A 21,043-nucleotide genomic window follows, 5' to 3' on the forward strand; every position below is an offset into this window, starting at 1 on the left:
ACTATACAAGGAACATAGAATGGTACAGCACAGAATAGGCCCTTCGGCCCACAATGTTGTGCCAACATAGCTATTCCCTCCTGCCTACAGAATGCCCATATCCCTTTATTTTCCTCTCATTCATGTGCCCATCCAAGCCCCTCTTAAAAGCCCCCCAATAAATTTTGCCTCCACCACCTATCAGGCAACGCATTCCAAGCATCCACCACTCTCTCAGTAAAAAACTTACCCCTCACGTCTCTTCTGAACCTAGTCCCTCTCACATTAAATGCCCTCTGGTGTTGGATCGCTCAATAATGGGAAAAAGATATTGCTTGTCCACCCTATCTACGCCCTTCATAATTTTATACACTTTCAACAGATCACCCCTCAGCCTCCGCTGCTCTAGAAAAAAGAGCCCAAGTTTGTCCAGTCTCTCCTGATAGCACATCCCCTCTAATCCAGGCAGCATCCTGGTAAACCTCCTCTGCACCCTCTATAAAGCTTTGACATCCTTCCTATAGCGAAGTGAGCAGAATTGCATGCAATACTCTAAATGCGGCCTAACCAGAGTTCTATAGAGATCACAACTTCTTGACTCCTGTACTCAATACCTTGATTACTGAAAGCAAGCATTCCATGAGCCTTCTTTACCACCCTATCTACCTGTGTAGCCACTTTCAATGAGCCATGGACTTGCAACCCAAGATCTCTCTGCTCTTCAACAGGTCTTGCCCTTAAGAATGTACTGCCTCTTTGACATTAGTCCTACCAATGTGCAACACCTCACATTTATCCGGGTTAAACTCCATCTGCCATTTCTTTGCCCACATCTGCAACTGATCTATATCACACTGTATCTATCACCAGTCTTCATAGAATATCGTAAAAGATTTTATTATTATTATCTTGAAAAAGTTCTTTAAAAATTTATGGGAGAATTTGCTTAAAGTCGGATTTCCTTAAGTAAGATTATCCATAACCTGGGCACCTGTGCACCTATATAACCTGGGGAGCCCCTGTTTACTCCATGCTTTCATTGCAGTGGGGTGAAAAAAAATAACTGGGTTGTCTTGTGAGGAGAGTGTAGAGTTCAGAAGATTGAGAGGTGACTTATAAAGTCCCTGAGTTGATTTGGAGAGAATGTTTCCTCTTCTGGGTGAATCTTGAACCAGCGTCACTGTATAAAAATAAGGGATCATCCACTTAAGATAGAGATGATACTAATTTTTTTTCCCTCAGAGGATTATACGTCTTTGGAACTCTCTTCCTTAAAGACCAGTGGAAGTAGGATCTTTAACTATTACTTAGAACATAGAACAGTACAGCACAGGAACAGGCCCTTCAGCCCACAATGTCTGTGCTGAACACGATGCCAAATTAAACGAAATCTCTTCTGCCTGCACACAATCCATTTCCCTCCATTTCCTGAATATTCATGTGTCTCTTAAACGCCACCATCGTATCTGCCTCCACCACCATCCCTGGCAACACATTCCAGGCACCCACCGCACTCTGTGTAAAAAAACTTGCCACGCACATCTCCTTTAAACTTTCCCCCTCTCACCTTAAATGAAGGTCCTCTCGTATTTGACATTTCTACCTTGGGAAAAAGATTCTGACTGTCTACCCTATCTATGCCTCTCGTCATTTTATCAGGTCTCCCCTCAGTCTCCGATGCTTCAGAGAAAACCACCCAAGTTTGTCAAACAATTTTTTTTAAGGCAAAGGTAGATGGATTCTTGACACAAGCAAGGGGGTGAAAGGTTACCATGGTAGGCCGGAACGTGGAGGCTTTACAATCAGATCAGCCATGATCTTTCTGAATGGAAGAGCAGGCTACAGGGTGGTGAGTGGCCGACTCCTGCTTGTAATTCCTATGGTTGTATTTTGTATGTAACCAAAGATACCTTCCTGGAGAAGGAATAGTGGCTGTGTGGTAAAAGAACCTGCACTTATAAACAGAGACACAAGAGATTCTGCAGATGCTGGCATCTGGAGCAACACACACAAAGTGCTGGAGGAACTCAACAGGTCAGGCAGCATCCATGGAGGGAAATGAACAGTCGACGTTTCGGGCCGAGACCCTTCACCTGAACTGGAAAGGAAGAGGGCAGAAGTGGGTGGGAGAGGGGGTGGGGAAAAGATGTAATAAGCTGAGAGGTGACAGGTAGAAGAGGCAAAGGGCTGAAGGAGGAGGAATCTGGTCGGGAGGGCAGTGGACCATGAAATAGAGGATGGAGCAGGGGAGGAGAGGAGATGGGCAGGTCATCAAGGTGGGGGAAGAGAGCCACAGGAATTAGGGAAAATAAAGGAGTGGTGGGGGGTTGGGGGGGGGGGAGAAAAAGAGGGGGTGGGGCTACCAGAAGTTAGAGAAATCAGCGTTGAGGCCATCAGGTTGCACATATAACAGTGCCTTTCAAATCTTTGAGTCCCAAAGCTCTCTTGAGATAGTCATAGAGTCATACAGTGCAGACGGCACCCATGGCTCACCACAGTAATGAAAGACTTTAGAAATTCATTCACTGACAATGGGAAACGGGGCAGGGAAAGACTCCAAAACAATGGGGTAAAATCCATCTCAGAAGTGAAACTGTAATCAGGTCATCGAATGGGGCAGTGCAGAAATAGGCCATTCAGCCCATCGTGCCTGAGGATGGAATCAATAGTGTGTTCTAAATGCAAAAGATAGCACAGTATTTCCACTGTACAGAAACACAGGAGGTACGTAGGAGGTATGATTGGTAAGTTTGTGGATGACACGAAAATTGGTGGTGTTCTGGATAAGGAGGAAGGTTGCCTAAGGCTGCATGAGGATGGAAAGTGCGGTGGAGCATTGGCAGATGGAATTTAATCCCAACAAGCGTAAGGTGGTCCATTGCAGGGCATCAGACAGGGGCAGGACATATACAGTACATGGTAGATAGCAAGGTGGCACCTCGCTGCAAGCTGCTCTCTGCAGATTCACCCATTACTTCTATTATAATCGTTCTACTCTTTTAAATCTAAATTCTCACAGCACGGTAGTGTAGCGGTTAGCATAACGCTATTACAGCGCCAGCGACCCTGGTTCAATTCCTGCCGCTGTCTGTAAGGAGTTTGTACGTTCTCCCCTTGTCTGCATGGGTTTCCTCCGGATGCTCCGGTTTCCTCCCACATTCCAAAGACGTACAGGTTAGGAGCTGTGGGCATGCTATGCTGGCACCGGAAGCGTGGCGACACTTGCAGGCTGCCCCCAGCACATTCTAAGTGTTGCAAAAAGATGCATTTCATTGTTTCAATGTACATGTGACTAATAATAAATAAGGATATGAGTAATGAATAATACCTTGTGCTGCCTCAATTTACTGTGTAATGAATTGATCTGTATGAACCGTATGCAAGACAAGTTTTTCACTGTACCTCGGTACATGTGACAATAATAAACCAATTCCAGTTCCAAGGTAGGGTATTAAGGAATGTTGATGAACAGAGGGACCTAGGGGTCAAAGTCCATAGTTCCCTGAAAGTGGCAACACATGTAGATGTGGTAGCATAGACAGCGTATGGTATGCTTGCCTTCATAGGTTGGGGCACAAAAAGTTGGGACGTTACGTTGCAACTTTACAAACACTGGTTAGACCGCACTTAAAATATCGTGTGCAGTTTTAGTTGCCACATTATAGGAAGAATGACCTGGATTGGAGGACTTTAGTTCCAAAGGGAGATTGGATAGGCTGGGCTTGTTTTCCCTGAAGCAAGGGAGGCAGAGGGGTGACCTGCAGAGGTATATAAGATTACAAGAGGCATACATAGGAGGAGATAGCATGGTAGGGGTTTCAAAACAGGAGGGCATGGGTTCAAGGTGAGAGGAAGGAGTTTTAAAGGGCATTTGAAAGTGAGTGGTTGATATCTGGAACTCACAGCCAGAGGAGGTGGTGGATTAGGTACATTCACTATGTTTAAGTGACATTTAGACAGGCACTTGAATCAGACAAAGCACAAAAGAATATGGTCCTAATGTCAGGCAATTGGATCAGTGCAGATGTGCACAGAAGTCAGCATGGACATGATGGGCAGAAGGGCCTGTTTCTGTGCTGTACAACCTATGACTCCATAACTCCATGCACTTTTTTCCAAAAATTTCAATCCAATATCACACATTTGGAAGCAAAGTATCTCTCTCTCACACACACATTCACACAATTATATTACATAATTGGCCCAAGATAATCAGGATGGAATTTTAGTCTGATCACTTTAATTTAATCACAAGGAAGATCTGTTCACCCAATACCAAATATCTGGCACACCGTCAAAAAGACAGAGACAGTGGAGGTGTAAGGAAGAAGGGTTTCAAAGTCATCAAATGTCGTCACTTGTAAACCCTTTGGCAAGAGGAAAACCCAGCCTGTGAGGCAACCAAGAAACAGAGAGCTTTGTCTGCTTCTCAAGAGATCAACGCAAAACAGGAAGAAGGTCATGACTTTGGAAAGAGCAGCGGAAAATGAGAAATTACAGAGAAGGAGTCTCTTGTGATAGTTGGAAGCCATAAAATCAAGAGGTAAGTGAATGATTCCATCATCTGGAGATTCAAAGAACAACAACTTGAGTAGACACTTGGCCTTCTCGCTGTGAAGATGGTCTGGTCAAGCCACCAATCTGAAGCTTATGCCATTGTTTCTGGATATTATTTGGAATGGACTTTCACTCTCTGTGAATCGAATAACATCCTTAGAGGGTCATACAGCAGGGAAACAGGCCATTCAGCCCATCATGACCTTGCCAACCAGTGGGCCCCCATCAGTATCAATCCCATCTTCCAGCACTTGGCCCATAGTCTTCCATGCCTAGGGGATTCAAGTGTTCATCCAGATACTTCTTAAATGTTATCAGTGACTTTGCTTCAGCACTCCCTCAGGCAGTGTATTCTAAGCACTCGCAGGGTGAAAAAAAAACCCTCAGATTCCTTCCAAATCTTTTATGCGTTGCCCTAAATCTAGTTTTATCTACCCCTGATATGGGGAAAAGTTTCCTGCAGTTTATTCTATCTATGCCCCTCGTAATTCCATATACCTTAGTAATCAACAGTACATCTTCTCCTCCAATACAATTGCTCTACTCTGTTATTTCCCCAGACACAACAAAACTTATAGAACACAGAACATAGAACAGTACAGCACAGGAACATGCCCTTCAGCCCATAATGTCTGTGCCCAGAACAATGCCAAATTAAACTAAATTTCTTCTGCCTGCACATGGTCCATATCCTTCCAATCCCTGCATATTCATGTGCCTACCTAAGAGCCTCTTAAATGCCTCTATCGTATCTTCTTCCACTACCACCCCTGGCAGCGCATTCCAGACACCCACTGCTGTGTGTGTATAAAACTTGCCCCGCACATCTCCTTTGAACATCCCCCCCCACCACCTTAAATGCAAGACCTCTAGTTTAGACATCTCGGCTCTGGGAAAAAGATACCGGCTGTCTGCTCTGTGCCTCTCATCATTTTGTAGGCTTCTATCAAGTCTCCCTTCAGCTTCCACTGCCCTAGTTTGTCCAACCTCTCCTTAAAACACATGTCCTCGAATTCAGGCAGCATCTTTCTGCACCCTCTCCAAAGCCTCCACATCCTTTCTGTAATGGGGCGACCAGAACTGAATGCAATACTCGAGATGTGGCCTAACCAGAGTTTTAAAAAGCTGCAACAATAACTTCCTGACTCTTGAACTCAATGCCTCGACTAATAAAGGCAAGCAAGCCACACGCCTTCGTTTATCCTTTAGGAAGAGTTGAGGAGGTAGGGTAGAGAGCAGTGTGGACAGTGCAGGTATTGAACCTGGCCTGTTTTTGTCACCAAGCATCATATAGTTTAAGAACAGGCTTCTGACAAGCAAAAAGAAACTGCAGATCCTGGAAATCTGAAAAACAGAAAACGTTGGAAACACTCAGCAAGTCAGGCAGCGTCTGTGGAGGGAGAGATACAGGGTAAACAATTAGGTCAATGACCCAAAATGATCTGCGGAAGGGGAAACAGAATTGACAATTCAGGTCAATGACTCTTCACCCAGTACCACTCTCCTGCACTAGCTCCATTCCCTTTGATTCCAAGAACCTAAATTGGTAAATTGGTCTATTATTGTCACACGTACTGAGGTACAGTGAAAAACTTTGTTCTGCATGCCATCCACGCAGATCATCTCATTAAAACAGTGCATTGAGGTAGTACAAGGTAAAACAATAACAGAATGCAGAATGAAGTGTTGCAGTTACAAACAAAGTGCAGTGCAGTCAGACAATAAGGTGCACAGCCATAACGAGGTAGATTGTGAGATCAAGAGTCCATTTTATCATACTAGGGGACCATTCAATAGTCTTATAACAGTGGGATAGAAGCTGTCCTTGAGCCTGGTGGTACGTGCTTTCAGGCTTTTGTATCTTCTGCCCGATGGGAGGGGGGGAGAAGAGAGAATGTCTGGGATGGGAGGGAGGAGAAGAGAGAATGTCTGGGGTGGGAGGGGTCTTTGATTATGCTGGCTGCTTTACCGGGGCAGCAAGATGTGTAGACAGAGTCCACGGAGGGGAGGCTGGTTTCCGTAATGTGCTGAGCTGTGTCCACAACTCTCTGCAGGTTCTTGTGGTCACGGGCAGAGCAGTGGCCATACCAAGCTGTGTTGCATCTGGATAGGATGCTTTCTATGGTGCAACAATAAAAATTAGTGAGGCTTAAAATGGTTGTGCCAAATTTCTTTCACCTCCTGAGGAAGTAGAGGCACCATGTCTACCTTGAATATACCCAGCAACTGAGCTTCCACAGCTTTCTTGGTAAGGGAATCTGTACAATCATTCCATTCTGGGTGAAGAAATTTCTTCTCAGTTCTGTTTTCAAGGACCAATCTTTTATTATGAAGCTGTGATGGCCAAGGGAAATATCATTCCTGCATCCACCCTGTCAAGCTCAGTCAGAATTTTGTAAGTTTCAATGAAGTCACCTCTTATTCTTTTAAAGTACATCACCGGCTACTTAATCTCCCTCATACCACAAAGGAATCAAACTGGTGAACTTTTGTTGTTAGTCTTTAAGCTCCTCAGTCACTCCAGACCTTTAGTTTTCCCCATGTTGTGTGTCCACAAATACATTCATTTAATTTCTCTGCCTTTTCATTATTCCCCAATATAATTTCTTCTCTCAATCTGTGGCAGACCACATTTAGCTGATCTTTTCCGAGTTACATACCTACAGAAGGCATTGGTCTGTTTTTATGTTTCTTGCCAAATTACTCTCATGTCCTGCTTTCCCTTCTCTTGCTCTCCCTTTGCAGAACTCTGAGATTTCTGCAATCCTCAAGCCTATCCTTTGTTTTGATACTTTAAAGGCATCTCTTTTAATTTTTTTTCATATATTCAAGGCAGTACTGCTTTTCCAAATATATTCCTTGTAACCTTTGTATTTATTTTTTGTAGAGTCTCTATAGAACTCTATAGAATAGCTCTATAAAACTCTGGTTAGACCACACGGAGTATGGTGTTCAGTTCTGGTCGCCTCATTATAGGAAGGATGTGGAAGCTTTAGAGAGGGTGCAGAGGAGATTTACCAGGACGCTGCCTGGATTGGAGAGCATGTCTTATTAGGATAGGTTGAGTCAGTTAGGGCTTTTCTCTTTGGAGAGGAGGAGGATGAGGGGTGACTTGATAGAGGTGTTCAAGATGATAAGAGGCATAGACCGAGTGGACAGTCAGAGACTTTTCCCCAGGGTGAAAATGGCTAACACGAGGGGATGTAATTTTAATGTGATTGGAGGAAGGTATAAGAGGGATGTCAAAGGCAAGTTTTTTTTTTGCACAGAGAGTGGTGGGTGTGTGGAACGCACTGCCTGCAGAGGTGGTGGGGACAGATACATTAGGGGTATTTAAGAGACTCTTAGACAGCCACATGAATGATAGAGAAATGGAGTGCTATGTGGGAGGGAAGGGTTAGACAGATATTAGAGCAGGATAAAATGTCAGCACAACACCATGGGCCAAAGGGCCTGTACTGTGCTGTAATGTTCTATGTTCTGTGTTTATACTCGTATCATTCCCAGTATACCACAGCCAAAGACCTACATAATCTGCTATGTTTAGATTTAAGGCTTTGTTTTCAGATTGAACTAAACCACTTTCAATCTTGATATAAAACTTTACATTATGCTTTCTATTCCATTAATTACTAATAACTACCTGATTATTAGTTAACCCTTTCTCATTCCACATCACTAATGATTAAATATCTTGTTCCCTGGTTGGTTCACCACATACTGACTCAGAAAACTACCACTTATACACTCCACAATTCTGTCCCCACATTATTATAGTCATTTGGTTTGCTCAGTCAAAATGTAGATGAAAGTCCTCCCTGATTATTTTACTTCCCTTGTTAGCTGCACCTCAAATTTCATGATGGATTGTGTGTCTAAGTAAGATAAGAGATATCTTTATTAGTCACATGTACATCAAAACACACAGTGAAATGCATCTTTTTTGTTCTGGGGGCAGCCCGCAAGTGTCGCCACGCTTCCGGCACCAACACAGCATGCCCACAACTTCCTAACCCATACGTCTTTGGAATGTGGGAGAATATAAATCCTATGTGACAGATGTAAATCGAATGTGGCTTCTCTGACACATATGTCTTGGTCCTGTCCTCTTTTGGAAAAATATTGGAAAGATATTTTTAATATTATCTCAACTGTATTGAATATTGATTTACAACCTCACCCTATCACTGCAATTTTTGGATTACCAAGGATAGAGTCTGGCCGTTTATCTGCTTCCGCTTATCGTATGATTGCCTTTGTCACATTAATGGCCAAACAATCCATTTTACTTAAATGGAAGGATCCAATACCCCCCCCACTACTTTTCAAAGGTTCTCTCAAACTATATCATGTTTAAACTTGGAAAAAATTAGAAGTGGTACTGTTGATCCTTCGCTTAAATTTGAAGATATTTGGAGTCCATTTATTCAATATTTTCATATGATATAGATCCCTTTTCAATGACTTTTCAATTTAGAGGAACGGAGTTGACGACATAATATTGCTCTGTTTCTACTGAGAAATTTCAGTCCAGTCTTTTTTTCTTTTTTTTTGTCTTTTATTTTGAAATTTTCTTTTTAGTTTGGTTTATTATATTATTTACAATATTTTATTGATTTGGGGATTTTTTTCTTTTCTTTTATATGCACAATAAATCGTTTTCTTTCCTTTCTTTTATATTATATTCATCTACTAAGAGATCGTGAGATCTAAAGATTTTTTTTATATTTTGTTATTCTTTATGATTATCCATGCCATGACTGTTCTCTTGATCTCTTTGTATTACATGTACAAACATCGATGTTATATATTAATCTGTATTAATTTGGAAACTAATAAAAAGATTGAAAAAGAAAAGAAATATGGGAGGAAACTGGAACACCCGGAGGAAACCGGAACACCCGGAGGAAACCCACGCAGACACAAGGAGAACATATAAACTCCTTACAGACAGTGGCCCGAATTGAACCTGGGTCGCTGGCGCTGCAAGGCGTTACGCTAACCGCTACACTACTGTGTCTGCCCACCACCAAAATTTCTCACCCTTTTCTATTCCTTAGCTCCACCCAAACTGATTCTAGTGTTTGCTTTCCTGCGCGAGGACCCTTTCTCTCTACAGCTTTCTCCTTTAATGTCAGGGATACCCCTCCTCCTTCAGGGATCAGAATGCAACCTGGTGACTGTGGTTCACTTCTTCTTCTTAAGGAGTCCCTCATGATTGAGGATGACTTGCTTCCATTCCGGTTCTGTGCGTTCTGAGGTGACTAATGATGCCATTGTGGGACCAATTTTGTCTTCATTGAGTCATCGAGATACTTAGCCCAGAAACAGGCCCTTCGGCCCAGCTCGGCCATGCCGACCAAGTCGCCAACTTGGAGGATGGCCTCCAAAGCTGCAGAAACACGAGTGTGGCCCCACCCAGCTGCCTGATGACAGAGTGAAACTGGACATGGATGGTGTGGCCAACAGTGTTAAAGGTGCAGTGTGGGCAAGAAGGCCAAGGGAGGGTAGTCGTACACATGTAGGGTGTCATTTATGACCTAGATGAGGGCTATTTCAAAGCTGTAGCGTGGGAGGAAAAGTGATCGGAGAGGTTCAAACCTGGAGTTGTGACAACAATGGGTTTGCATTTGGGACGTAGAACAGGGTGGAGGGATGTGTGTAAGAAGGTGTGTGATGAGGTCGGATCAATCAAAATGAGGTGGACAGCACATCAAGGAGATCAGTGGAATGGTACCACGCATCAGCGATATGTAGAGATAGGGGACAGTAGCACTGTTCTCCCTGGAGCAGAGGAGACTAGAGGAGACTCAGACAGGAACAGTGGTGTAGCAGTTAGCGTAACGTCTTACAGCGCCAGTGACCCAGGTTCAATTCCCGCCGCTGTCTGTAAGGAGTTTGTATGTTCTCCCCATGTCTGATTTCCTCCAGGTGTTCATTCAGTTTAGGAAGTTGTGGGCATGCTATGTTGGCGCCAGAAGCGTGGCGACGCTTGCAGGCTGCCCCCCAGAATACTCTACGCAAAAGATGCATTTCACTGTGTGTTCCGATGTACATGTGACTAATAAAGATATCTTATCTTATGTGAAAACCCACTAATGGTTTAGATAAACAAAACACAAAGAAAATGTTTTCAATAGCAGAAGGGCAGGGCAGAGTTAAACCGGTTAGCAAAAGAACCTGAGGTCATTCGAGGAAACATTCCTCTTTACTCAGACTCGATACAATCTGGATTACACTGCCTGAGATAGTGGAGGAATCAAATTCAATCTGAACTTTCAAAGGGTATCACATCTTCACTTGCAAGGGAACAAGCAGGGATTAATTGAATCACTCTACCAAAGAACCAGCACAGCTTCGATGGGGTGAATGGCTTCCTTTTATGCCATATATGCCACTATGATAGTTGTAGTCTAATGATCCTCATATTCTCATGATGTGAGACGCAAACTCGAAATATATCCCTAGTATCAAGCGCTCAATCTCTTAGGCTACCTGCAGGTCACAAATAGGATAGAATCTCCTTCCAATTAAAACATGACCAATTGAGGTAATATTACTTGAATAACAATTACAACGCCAGCAACAGAAAGCAAATGCACAAAGTCCATAATGCAGACTTCATAGATAGCAATTCTCTAATTTGCATGTCTTACAAAACAGGAAAACCTTGACGAAACAAAGTAATAGTTTTAGCCAACAGTGTTTTGTTAGGAAAAGCCAGGACCATTTTGGAATTAAAAGGAATGGAGTAACCTGCCTCACCTCAAAAAAAATCAAATCCCAGTATGAAGCCACTCTGGAGTACCAGAGTGTTTTGAATATCTGTCCTACACTTTAATGTCATTGCTTTAATCGGCATATGGGACAAGCTAAGATGGGCATCTGGTAGGCATGCACAAGTTGGGCCGAAGGGCCTGTTTCCATGCTGTATAACCAACCCTATGACTCGTTCTTGTACATCTGCCATCTTCATTTAACCAAGCAACAAGAGCAATCCATTCAGCTCCTTGAGACTATTCTTTCAGTAAGACCCATGCTATCGCAGTCCTGGGAGGTTTGTTGGGACAGTGCAGAGGAAACTTCATGCGGTCCCTGCCATGGAAGTGTTTGACGGGACAGAGTTTCATATTTTTTGATGGTTATCCTGGCCCATTTACCGTGGCCAATTCACCTCCCAATCAGCACGGCTTTGGGGTGCAGGAGGAAACCAGAACACCCGGGGGAATGTCACAGGGAGAACAAGCACACTCCACACAGAGAGTACCGAAGGTCAGGATCGAACCAGGATCACTGGATCTGTGAGGCAGGAGCTCTACCAGCTGCGCCACTGTACCAGGTGGAGGTGGTTTTACTCTGTGTCTGATCTGTGCTGTACCTGTCAAGGAGTGTGTGATGCGTCAGTATAGAGGGAGGTTGATTTTGTATCCATTCCATGCTGCCCCTGTGGTGGGACATGCAGAGGGAGCTTTACTCTGTATCCAATCCATGCTGTCTCTGCAATGGGAGTGTGTGACAGAATATGTAAAGGGAGCTTCACTCTGTATCTAATCTTTGCTGCCAGTACCATAGGATTGTTTGATTAAACAGGTTAGAGGGAGTTTTACTCTGTATTTAACCTGTTGTTTCTTTCTTTTTATCATGGATTATTGATACTGGCCCAGGATCAGCGAATTTCTCACCTGTGCTGTACTTGTCCTGTTTCTAACCTGCATTGTACCTGCCCAGGGAGTGTGGCTAGTGGGTGGCAGAATGCCTCATGACTAACATCCCTCACTTAATGGAGCACAAAACACAGACAGAATGAAAAAGTTGGATGAATCAGCCATTGCTTTGGGGTTCAATATTTAAGTGGCAGGATTTGGGAGTTCGATTTCAAAATCCATCATTGCAAAAATGTTAAGAAAAATAACTAACATTATACTTGAAGTGCCGATACTTCCTCACTTTTTGTACGCCTTTAAGCCAGAATTGCGAGGCCAATTAAATCTCCGTCATGCAAGCCCAGTGTTAACAAATGCAGCAGTCAGGAAACAAATCCCAGATCCAACGTTACACAAACATTTTCTGATTTGCAACAGATATGGTCGCTCCGAATGCATTCAATTGGTTCTAATTTGCGTGCGATGCAACAGCAGAAATCGTAGCAAGATGTTTAGCACCTCACTGCAGCACTGCGGCAAAGCTGTTCCTCAGCGTATGAGGCACCCCTGGGGGGGGGGGGGGGGGGAGATAGCGATATTGGCAACGAGGTAATGCCAGGAGAATACTCCCAAAGTCAAAAGTAATGTCAGTGCCGACAAGAATGAAAGCATCTCATAGTCACTCATTACCAGCAGGAACAAAATTCAGTAGCCAAAAATTCAATACTTCAATGTATCATGCTGATGCTATTAATAACTAATCAAAATGGACGCAACACACAGTCACAGGTCCACGATGATTATGTTACCCCAAACTCATTTCAAGATATTAATCTGGTTTGAAGCATTGATTGAACAGTCAAGGGGGTTAGAGGGAAGTAAATCCCTGTGGAAAATAACTCTATCTTACAAGGCAGCTGGGGTTGAGAATTAGTTTAATTGAGAGACATGGTTTCTTTCTAAAGTCTTTGGAAAGCCCCCACCAGCGAAATAAATCAGATGTCTGTGGTAGGGTAGCTGGCAGTTACTGAAGTGGGGATCTCAAGATACAAGTTCAAATCCCTGAACGGTGGTTCATTTAATTAAATAAGTTCCAGAGTAAAAGGTTCATGCCAGTAGCGGCAACCGTGAAATTACCAAGTTGTGGGTAAAAATGCACGGATGATCCTTCGGGAAAGGAAATCGGCCCTTGATACCTGGTGTGGCCTTTACATACCCATTGCAATGTGATTAACAGCCCGACAGTCCATTCAGTTCCAGGGTAACTGGAGACTGACAGCAGAGACTAGCTGTGGCTCCAAATCATGTCCCATCGAAGAATATTAAACATTAAAGTAAAACACATCTGATGTTGTACAACCCCTACCTGCTTGGTCATTGAGTCTATTAGCCTCACGAATAAGTCTTGCTCTGTTCGTATTCCTGTGTGGGGAGGGAGGGGGAAGGAGGGAATAAGAAATAGATTAATATGAATGTTTTATACCAGAACTTTTTCACTTCATCAGACCCCATATGCACTGCACTTTCTCTGTAGCTGCGACACTTTACTGTTACTGTTTTTACCTGCACTACGTCAATGCACTCTGTACTAACCCAATGTAACTGCACTGTGTAATGAATTGACCTGTACCATAGGTACCCAAGACAAGTTTTTCACTGTACCTCGGTACAAGTGACAATAATAAACTAATACCCTGGCAGAGAGTGGAGCAGATTTTTTGTCAAAATGCTTCTATTTTGGTATTTTAATAGAGAAGTATACAAAAAACTGAGATTGGTGAAACTACACAGAATAATTTGCCAAAATCAGGCCAACTCAAATTAGTTGCTTCTGGAAGTACTGACGCCCTAGCATTAACCTATCCAATCCCCAATTATAATAGGTGGACACTCCCTCTGTAGAATTCATCGATTTCACAATGCCTGTGCATTTATTTTCCCGCCCCCTCTCTCTCACCCTTTTCCACTTCATTTTAACTTTATTTTCCTTCTAAATCTTTCTCTCCCTCTCTCCTGTATGCGTTCTTTTCCAGTGACCCGCTTTATGTTTTGCATTGCTGTTTTAACACCGCGTTTCCATTGTCTCTCGCTTGAACAAAACCTCGCGAACCCCATGCAATCTCCCAACCCCGTCAGAAAGAAACCCGCAATACCCACAGAAATACGGCAATTCCTCCCCCAGTGTCACTGGTAATACTTTTCTGTTTAATTTCAAACTGCAGATTCTGGCAAAGCAGTCAAAACGCAGCCTCGGCCAACAAGCACTCCGCTGCGGTTTAACACACCAGACTTGTAAGTGACATTGCAAAGAGTTGAACGCGAACATTCTGAGAGAGACCATGCAGGGTTTTGTGTGTGTGTGTGTGTGTTTTCGCAATGAGATACAACCGACTTGTTAGTAAAGCGGAACCCAGCATCGGGACGGGACAGATCATTATTGACTGCGCGGGGGATGAGCCTCTGAGGCTGATCGTGGACGCGAAGTAATTCTGCAGGACCCGGGTAAATGTACACCGCCAAACAAAAAACAAACTGCTGATGTTGGAAATATAAATAAAAGCAGAAAACGCTCAGCATGTCAGACAGCATCTGTGTTGGGAGAAACAGAATTAACGCTTCAGGTCAATCACCCTTCGTCAGAAAACAACTGTTATCCTTTTTCTGACGGACCTCCGATCCGAAACATTAACTGTTTCTTTCTCCACAGATGCTGCCTGACCTGTTATTTTAATCTTTTCCTCTTTATTAATGAAGTTAAGACGCATCCCCTACACATAAATAGACGCACAAACGGCGGCTTAAATGTGCAAACTGCAACCAACGGCGCAATAGTTGCCTTATAGAAATCTCAGTTTTAACAGCGTTTATTACAAATTTTTACAATAAACCTTAGTTTTACAAATATGTGGGAAAGTTCAGTTTTATAAATATGTGATAAAGTTTTAATCTCATTTTTAATTTAATTGTTCTCATTGCTGTATGTATTTACTAGGAATAAATATTTTAAAATATCTTCAAGACAATTATTATTGAAATTTAACAAATTATTTTTTAAGCTTGCTAAAACTTTTGAGATGGAGTATTAAAAAAACGCAAAGTTTTGTACACAACTTTTATGATGTTACGCTTGTAATTAAATATTTTCTTCTCGTCTTCCGCAAATCGCGGCGTTAGATTTAAAAAGACCTCAGATCAGTATAAACATAGTCCTCAGATCCGAGATTTCAATCAGCATTGCTTGACGCTAACTAGAAACACCGGCATTCAGGAGCACTGGTACTTTCCCAAACAGGATTGTGTTTTTTATATATATAATATTTATTCTGCGGGTTTTCCTTTCTTAGATAAAACAGTAATTTGTTTAGCCTGTGTTAAACTGCTTTAAGAAATAAATAAAATGTAAATTTCAGAGAACATGAAGAGCTCGATAAGATGTGTGCAGCGTTTAGTCGAAAGCAATCCCTCCTCGATAAAAGGAGCAAAACGGCGAAAGAGTCTCCCAATGCACAAGCAAAACCTTGCTGCAAAAAAAAACCTGAAATATTTGCGCTGGGAGTTTGGGGAGCTCAGGGCGCTTGCCTGCGATTCTTACCGTTACTGTACAGAAGCTGCAATCTGTAGTGAACACCATTATTCGTCTTCTCCCCGTTCTGCTCCTGCGGATAAGGAATGGACTTGTAAGTAAGATTAAATGCAAGGCGGGCAGCGCGATGCATAAAATTGCAACTTTGCATTTCATTGAGTTTTATTGATTCGGGTTTTTTTAAAAAAAAACAAAAACTGGCCGGGAAAAAAAATGCGGTTGTGGAGTTTGCACGTTGTTGCGCGGGGAATGTGGAAGGGGGTCGGCGTGGGGTGCTGCGGATTTGAACAGAATTCTCCCCTCGCCGGCTGTCGGGTGTCGAGGAGAAACGGGGTGAGAAAGAGGGGCGAGCGAGAGAGGGGAGGGTGGGAATGGGGGCGAGCAGTGTTGAAAGACGGCGAATGAGGGAAATGAAGAGAAGGCACGCAATTTGAAGGGGTGCAGGGTTTAAATGTGATCAAGGAATAATAGACCGAAGGTCGGAAGTAGTGGGGCAGAGGAACCAATGCACTAACTCGGAGGGGACAAGGCGGATTTGGGAGGACAAATCAATGAAACTTACTTTCTCCTTCTCTACAAAGTCCACGAAAGCGGTCCTCTCGATCTCCACGGGCTGCCCTTGCCTGTCGTAGAGAGCGAGAACGAAGTGGAAGAAGTTGGACTTGCGGAGATTGGAGGGCGGCTGCTTTTCGAAGTGTGACCGGGCCAAGCCCACCCCACTGCGGGCACAGAACAACACACCCGCCGGTTACCAAAGCAATGCACGGCGCACCTCGGGCTGGTCACTTACACCGAACACTACAAGGAGCTGGATACAGTTACATCCTCGGCGGGGGGAAAGAGGAGGAACAGTTCTTTATCTTACTGTACACAATAGGTTTGGGGAATATTGCAATTAAATGAGAATAACATCTTGTCCTTTACGGTCTCACTGGATGTTCACTGGGAACGCGACTCTCAGTTATACCGTTACGCTGCACAAATACAAAAAAAAATAAATTTCTCTTTATTAATCAAGTTGTCCGCACGTACACCAAGGCAAATTGAAATGTCAAACTCTAGTTTCATTTCGCAAGTTAGGGGGGGAATATTGTCCTGTCTGAATTCGGGGTCGCAGTTTATTCAGGGGCTGCGGGAGAGAGGTCAGACACATTGGAAGAGGGAGAATAATTTAGGAAAGGGTTTTGAAACTTTACACCTTTTTTTATTATGTTGTCGCGAACAGTACGGGCAGAATGAAACCGGTCGGTAAAACAGGAAGGAAGAAATGGTCGCTGAAAGTTGACCATCTCCAATAAATCAGGACCTAATCAGTTTAGATTTGCTTGTTCCATTTTCCGCTCGGTGAAGGCTGGCGAGCGGACAGGAGATCAGGGAGAAGTTTTAATAAACTGACACTGGGTAAGTGGGCGAGTTCTGTCCCGAAGTTGGGATTCCCAATTCCTGTACCTCACCGAGAGACGGGGAGGGCGAAAGGTAAGAGGAGTGAACGAAAGAGAGATGCAAATAGAGAGGGGGAAGGGATAGAGAAAAAAATAGACGGTTGCAAGAGGGTGGAAAGTGGGAAAAATAGAGAAAGGGGAAATTAAATCAAAAGAGAAAGAAGGAAAAATAAAGGTGAGAATAAAGAGGAAGGGTAAATAGAGAGGGAACAGAGTGTAAATAAGGGAGGCTCAATAAAAATCTCGGACTCTGAACAGAGGGGCATTTAATTTCCAGCCCATTGAAAGATCGAGATGTGCCCCTCACTCCCTCTCGCACACACACACACACACACACACACACACGCGGTGCAAAGTAGCATCCGGAGAGTGCGGGCGAGTAACCCGGGACTCGCTGGCAACTAGTACACGGAGGCAATGGCAGGAATTAAAACCAATATTCCCACCCCACACACCTATTCCCCCTCCCGTCCCAGCCCCGCCGGCGAAAGAAAGAGCCCACACTAACCTCTGGGCTGCTGTGCTGGCATCCAGTATCCCGCCGGACTGAATCCAGGAGCGAACGGGATTCATCCCGGCAACCAAAGGTTCCTCCTTCATGTTCAACCCACCTCTCGGCATGTTTTCTTGAAGGGTAAACATCAAGTCAGCCTTCGTGTGTGCCTGCCTGCCGTCCTGTATACGGCTTCCAGGAGAGCCGCAGTAGTTATTTTGTGTGTGTGTGTGTGTGTGTGTGTGTGTGCGTGTGTGGATTTGTTTGGTGTGTTATGTGTCAGTGAGAATCCACACTGCCGTCCCTACAGATATCCCACAGCAAAGCGGCTGATGCAAGGGAGGAGAGCGGAGAGTTGCACTTGAGCTCAGTCCCTCTCACTGAGAGGTAAACATGTTGGTTTGTGGCAGAGCGCTCCTCTTATTCAGCTAGATGAAGTTGCATCCGACACGGCCAGTGTGTGTGCGACAGAGAGAGAGAGAGCGAGAGATGTAGGAAGCAAAGCGGGTTTTCAAACCCTGAAAGCCACGCTCTGGAGAGGGAGTTATCCATGTAACGATCCAAAGATTGAGGAAAGCTTTTTTTTCCCTGCATGCCTCCCCTCCTTCCACCCCACCTCCTCCCCTACCCCGGGGGAGAATGGCGTGGTTTGCAGTTCAACGATTGTTTCCTATCCCTTCTCTTTCTCTGCCCCCCTCCCCTCCCCTCCACTCCCCTCCCTCCCCGAGTCTTTGTGCCTCTGTTATCCCGTGAGGAATGCACCTTCTCTGGGGCTTGCAAGTTGCCAACTCTCCCTCCCTCCCACCCAAGAACTAGGGGGGGCGGGGAGCGAGTGGAGGAAGGGGGGGAGGCGATGGTGGAGAAGAGACGCTGATGGATCTGGGGTGGGGGGGTGTGGTTTCCACTCCATATAAGGACATCCTTATTTAAATCTCTCTCCGTGTTTCCTCCAGGATTGGCTGGAGGCGGAGTCACTGCGATGACATCACTCACCACTCACGTCACTCCCTGAGTTCCAAACAAGAAATGACATTTCAGGTAGGGTCCTTTAACTCTTTCAGGTCCAAATGATCAAGGGAATCATTTAAAGAACAAAACATTTGCAATCGGCATCGTGTGCAGCATTATCGTATATTAGAATTGGTTTTGGAATTGGTTTATTATTGTCACTTGTACAGAGATACAGTAAAAAAATTTGTCTTGCACACAGTCCATACAGATCAATTCATAAGATAAGGATATCTTTATTAGTCACATGTACATCAAAACACACAGTGAAATACATCTTTTTTGCGTAGAGTGTTCTGGGGGCAGCCCACAAGTGTCGCCACGCTTCCGGCGCCAACATAGCATGCCCACAACTTCCTAACCCGTACGTCTTTGGAATGTGGGAGGAAACCGGAGCACCCGGAGGAAACCCACGCAGACACGGTGAGAATGTACAAACTCCTTACAGACAGCAGCCGGATTTGAACCCGGGTCGCTGGCGCTGTAAAGCGTTACGCTAACCGCTACACTATCATGCCTGCCGTGCACGGTGCATTGAGGTAGTACAGGGTAAAACAATACAGAATGCAGAATAAAGTGTCACACTACAGAGAATGTGTTGGAGAATATAGATAATGTTCCTATGAGACACAAGAAATTCTGCAGATGCTGGAATCTGGAGCAATACACAAAAAGTGCTGGAGGAACTCAGCAGGTCAGGCAGCATCCATGGAGGGAAATAAACAGTTGACATTTCGGGCCGAGACCCATCATTGGGAATGTTTCTATATTATATTCCTGTACAATTCACTGAGTGCAGTTCACGTTGTTTTGTCAGTCATGGCTCAATACTGCAGCACCCTCACCTCAGGTAGAATGTTGTGGGCTCAGATCTTGCTCCGGGTTCATGTTTACCACCTGCATTGGTGACACATCATTACTGGAGCGATCACTAACAATAACTGCATTGAACTGAATGTATGCGTTAAGGCTTCATCCAATGACTTAGCAGGGCAGGTTCTGCTTAAATGACAAGAGTGTATTAGTCATTTATTCCACTGAAGTATTTTCAGATATTTTTGAACCACGAGGATTTTACAAAGATTTTTCTTAAGTTATTTGTTCACACAATGTGGTTTTTAGAACATAGAACAGTACAGCACAGGAACAGGCCCTTCAGCCCACGATGTCTGTGCCAAACACGATGCCAAATTAAACTGAATCTCTTCTGCCTGCACGTGATCCGTATCCCTCCATTCCCTGCATGTTCGTGTGTCTATCTAAAAGCCTCTTAAATGCCACTATTGTATCTGGTTCCACCACTAATACTAGAGGGCACACATTTAAGGTGAGAGGCGGTAAGTTCAAAGGAGATGTGCGGGGCAGGTTTTTTTACACACAGAGCGGTGGGTGCCTGGAATGCGCTGCCAGGGGTGGTGGTGGAGGCAGATATGATAAGAGGCATTTAAGAGACTCTGAGGTAGGCACAGTAATGTACAGAGATTGGAGGGATATGGACATTGTGTAGGCAAAAGGAATTAGTTTAGTTAGGCATTTAGTTACTAGTTTAATTAGTTCAACACAACAACAGGCCAAAGGACCTGTTCCTGTAGGATAAGATAAGATACCTTTATTAGTCACATGTGCATCAAAACACACAGTGAAATGCATCTTTTGCGTAGTGTGTTCTGGGGGCAGCCCGCAAGTGTCACCACGCTTCCGGCGCCAACGTAGCATGCCCACAACTTCCTAACCCGTACGTCTTTGGAATGTGGGAAGAAACCGGAGCACCTGGAGGAAACCCACGCAGACATGAAGAGAATATACAAGCTCCTTACAGACAGCAGCCGGAATTGAACCCGGGTCGCTGGTGCTGTAAAGGTGTTACACTAACCGCTACACTACCTTGTAGAGCCTGTGCTGTACTGTTATAAGTTTACCACCCCTGGCTGCCTGTTCCAGGCACCCTCCACTCTCTGTGTAAAAAACTGGCCCTACCTATCTCATTTAAACTACCCCCTCTCACCTTAAATGCATGTCCTCTGGTATTTGACATTTCTAGCCCAGGGGAAAGATTCTGACTGTCTACCCTATCTATGCCTCTCATAATTTTACAAACTTCTACCAAGTCTCCCCTCGGCCTCTGACACTCCAGAGAAAACAATGCAAGTTTGCCCAAATTTACTTATTGTTCACCATTTATTGTATCTGAACTGGTTAAGGCAGTTAATAGCCAACAACATCGGTGGGTCTGGAGTCACATATGCACCAGACAGGGTAGAGGTGCTCGGTTTTCTTCTCTGTGTTATGTTAGTAAATCAGGTGAGTTTTTATAACGATCCAGCAGTTTCAGATCACC

General features: G+C 44.2%; 1 protein-coding gene and 1 long non-coding RNA gene across 11 annotated transcripts in view; one reads left to right on the top strand and one right to left on the bottom strand.

Annotated features, from left to right (window-relative positions):
- LOC127581620 (transcription factor COE3-like) overlaps positions 1-17,846 on the bottom strand; it is a 408,223-nt gene extending 390,377 nt beyond the window's left edge. For all 9 annotated transcript variants that reach the window (XM_052036201.1, XM_052036218.1, XM_052036192.1 and 6 more), the window contains exons 1-4: positions 17,713-17,846; positions 16,325-16,481; positions 15,772-15,835; positions 13,546-13,601 (exon numbers count right to left, since the gene is read on the bottom strand). In XM_052036201.1, coding sequence (XP_051892161.1) covers positions 13,546-13,601; positions 15,772-15,835; positions 16,325-16,481; positions 17,713-17,846 — 411 coding nt within the window. The remainder of the gene's footprint in view (positions 1-13,545; positions 13,602-15,771; positions 15,836-16,324; positions 16,482-17,712) is intronic.
- LOC127581655 (uncharacterized) lies at positions 14,204-16,604 on the top strand. 2 transcript variants are annotated; one of them, XR_007957980.1, is made up of 3 exons: positions 14,204-14,471; positions 15,590-15,856; positions 16,344-16,604. It is a non-coding gene; the product is annotated as an uncharacterized LOC127581655 (long non-coding RNA). The 2 variants fall into 2 exon arrangements; XR_007957982.1 differs by lacking the exon at positions 14,204-14,471 and adding an exon at positions 14,600-14,681.
- Positions 17,847-21,043: the final 3,197 nt, after the last annotated feature.

The sequence above is a fragment of the Pristis pectinata genome, chromosome 2 (assembly GCF_009764475.1).
Source record: "Pristis pectinata isolate sPriPec2 chromosome 2, sPriPec2.1.pri, whole genome shotgun sequence".
NCBI classification, from domain to species: domain Eukaryota; kingdom Metazoa; phylum Chordata; class Chondrichthyes; order Rhinopristiformes; family Pristidae; genus Pristis; species Pristis pectinata.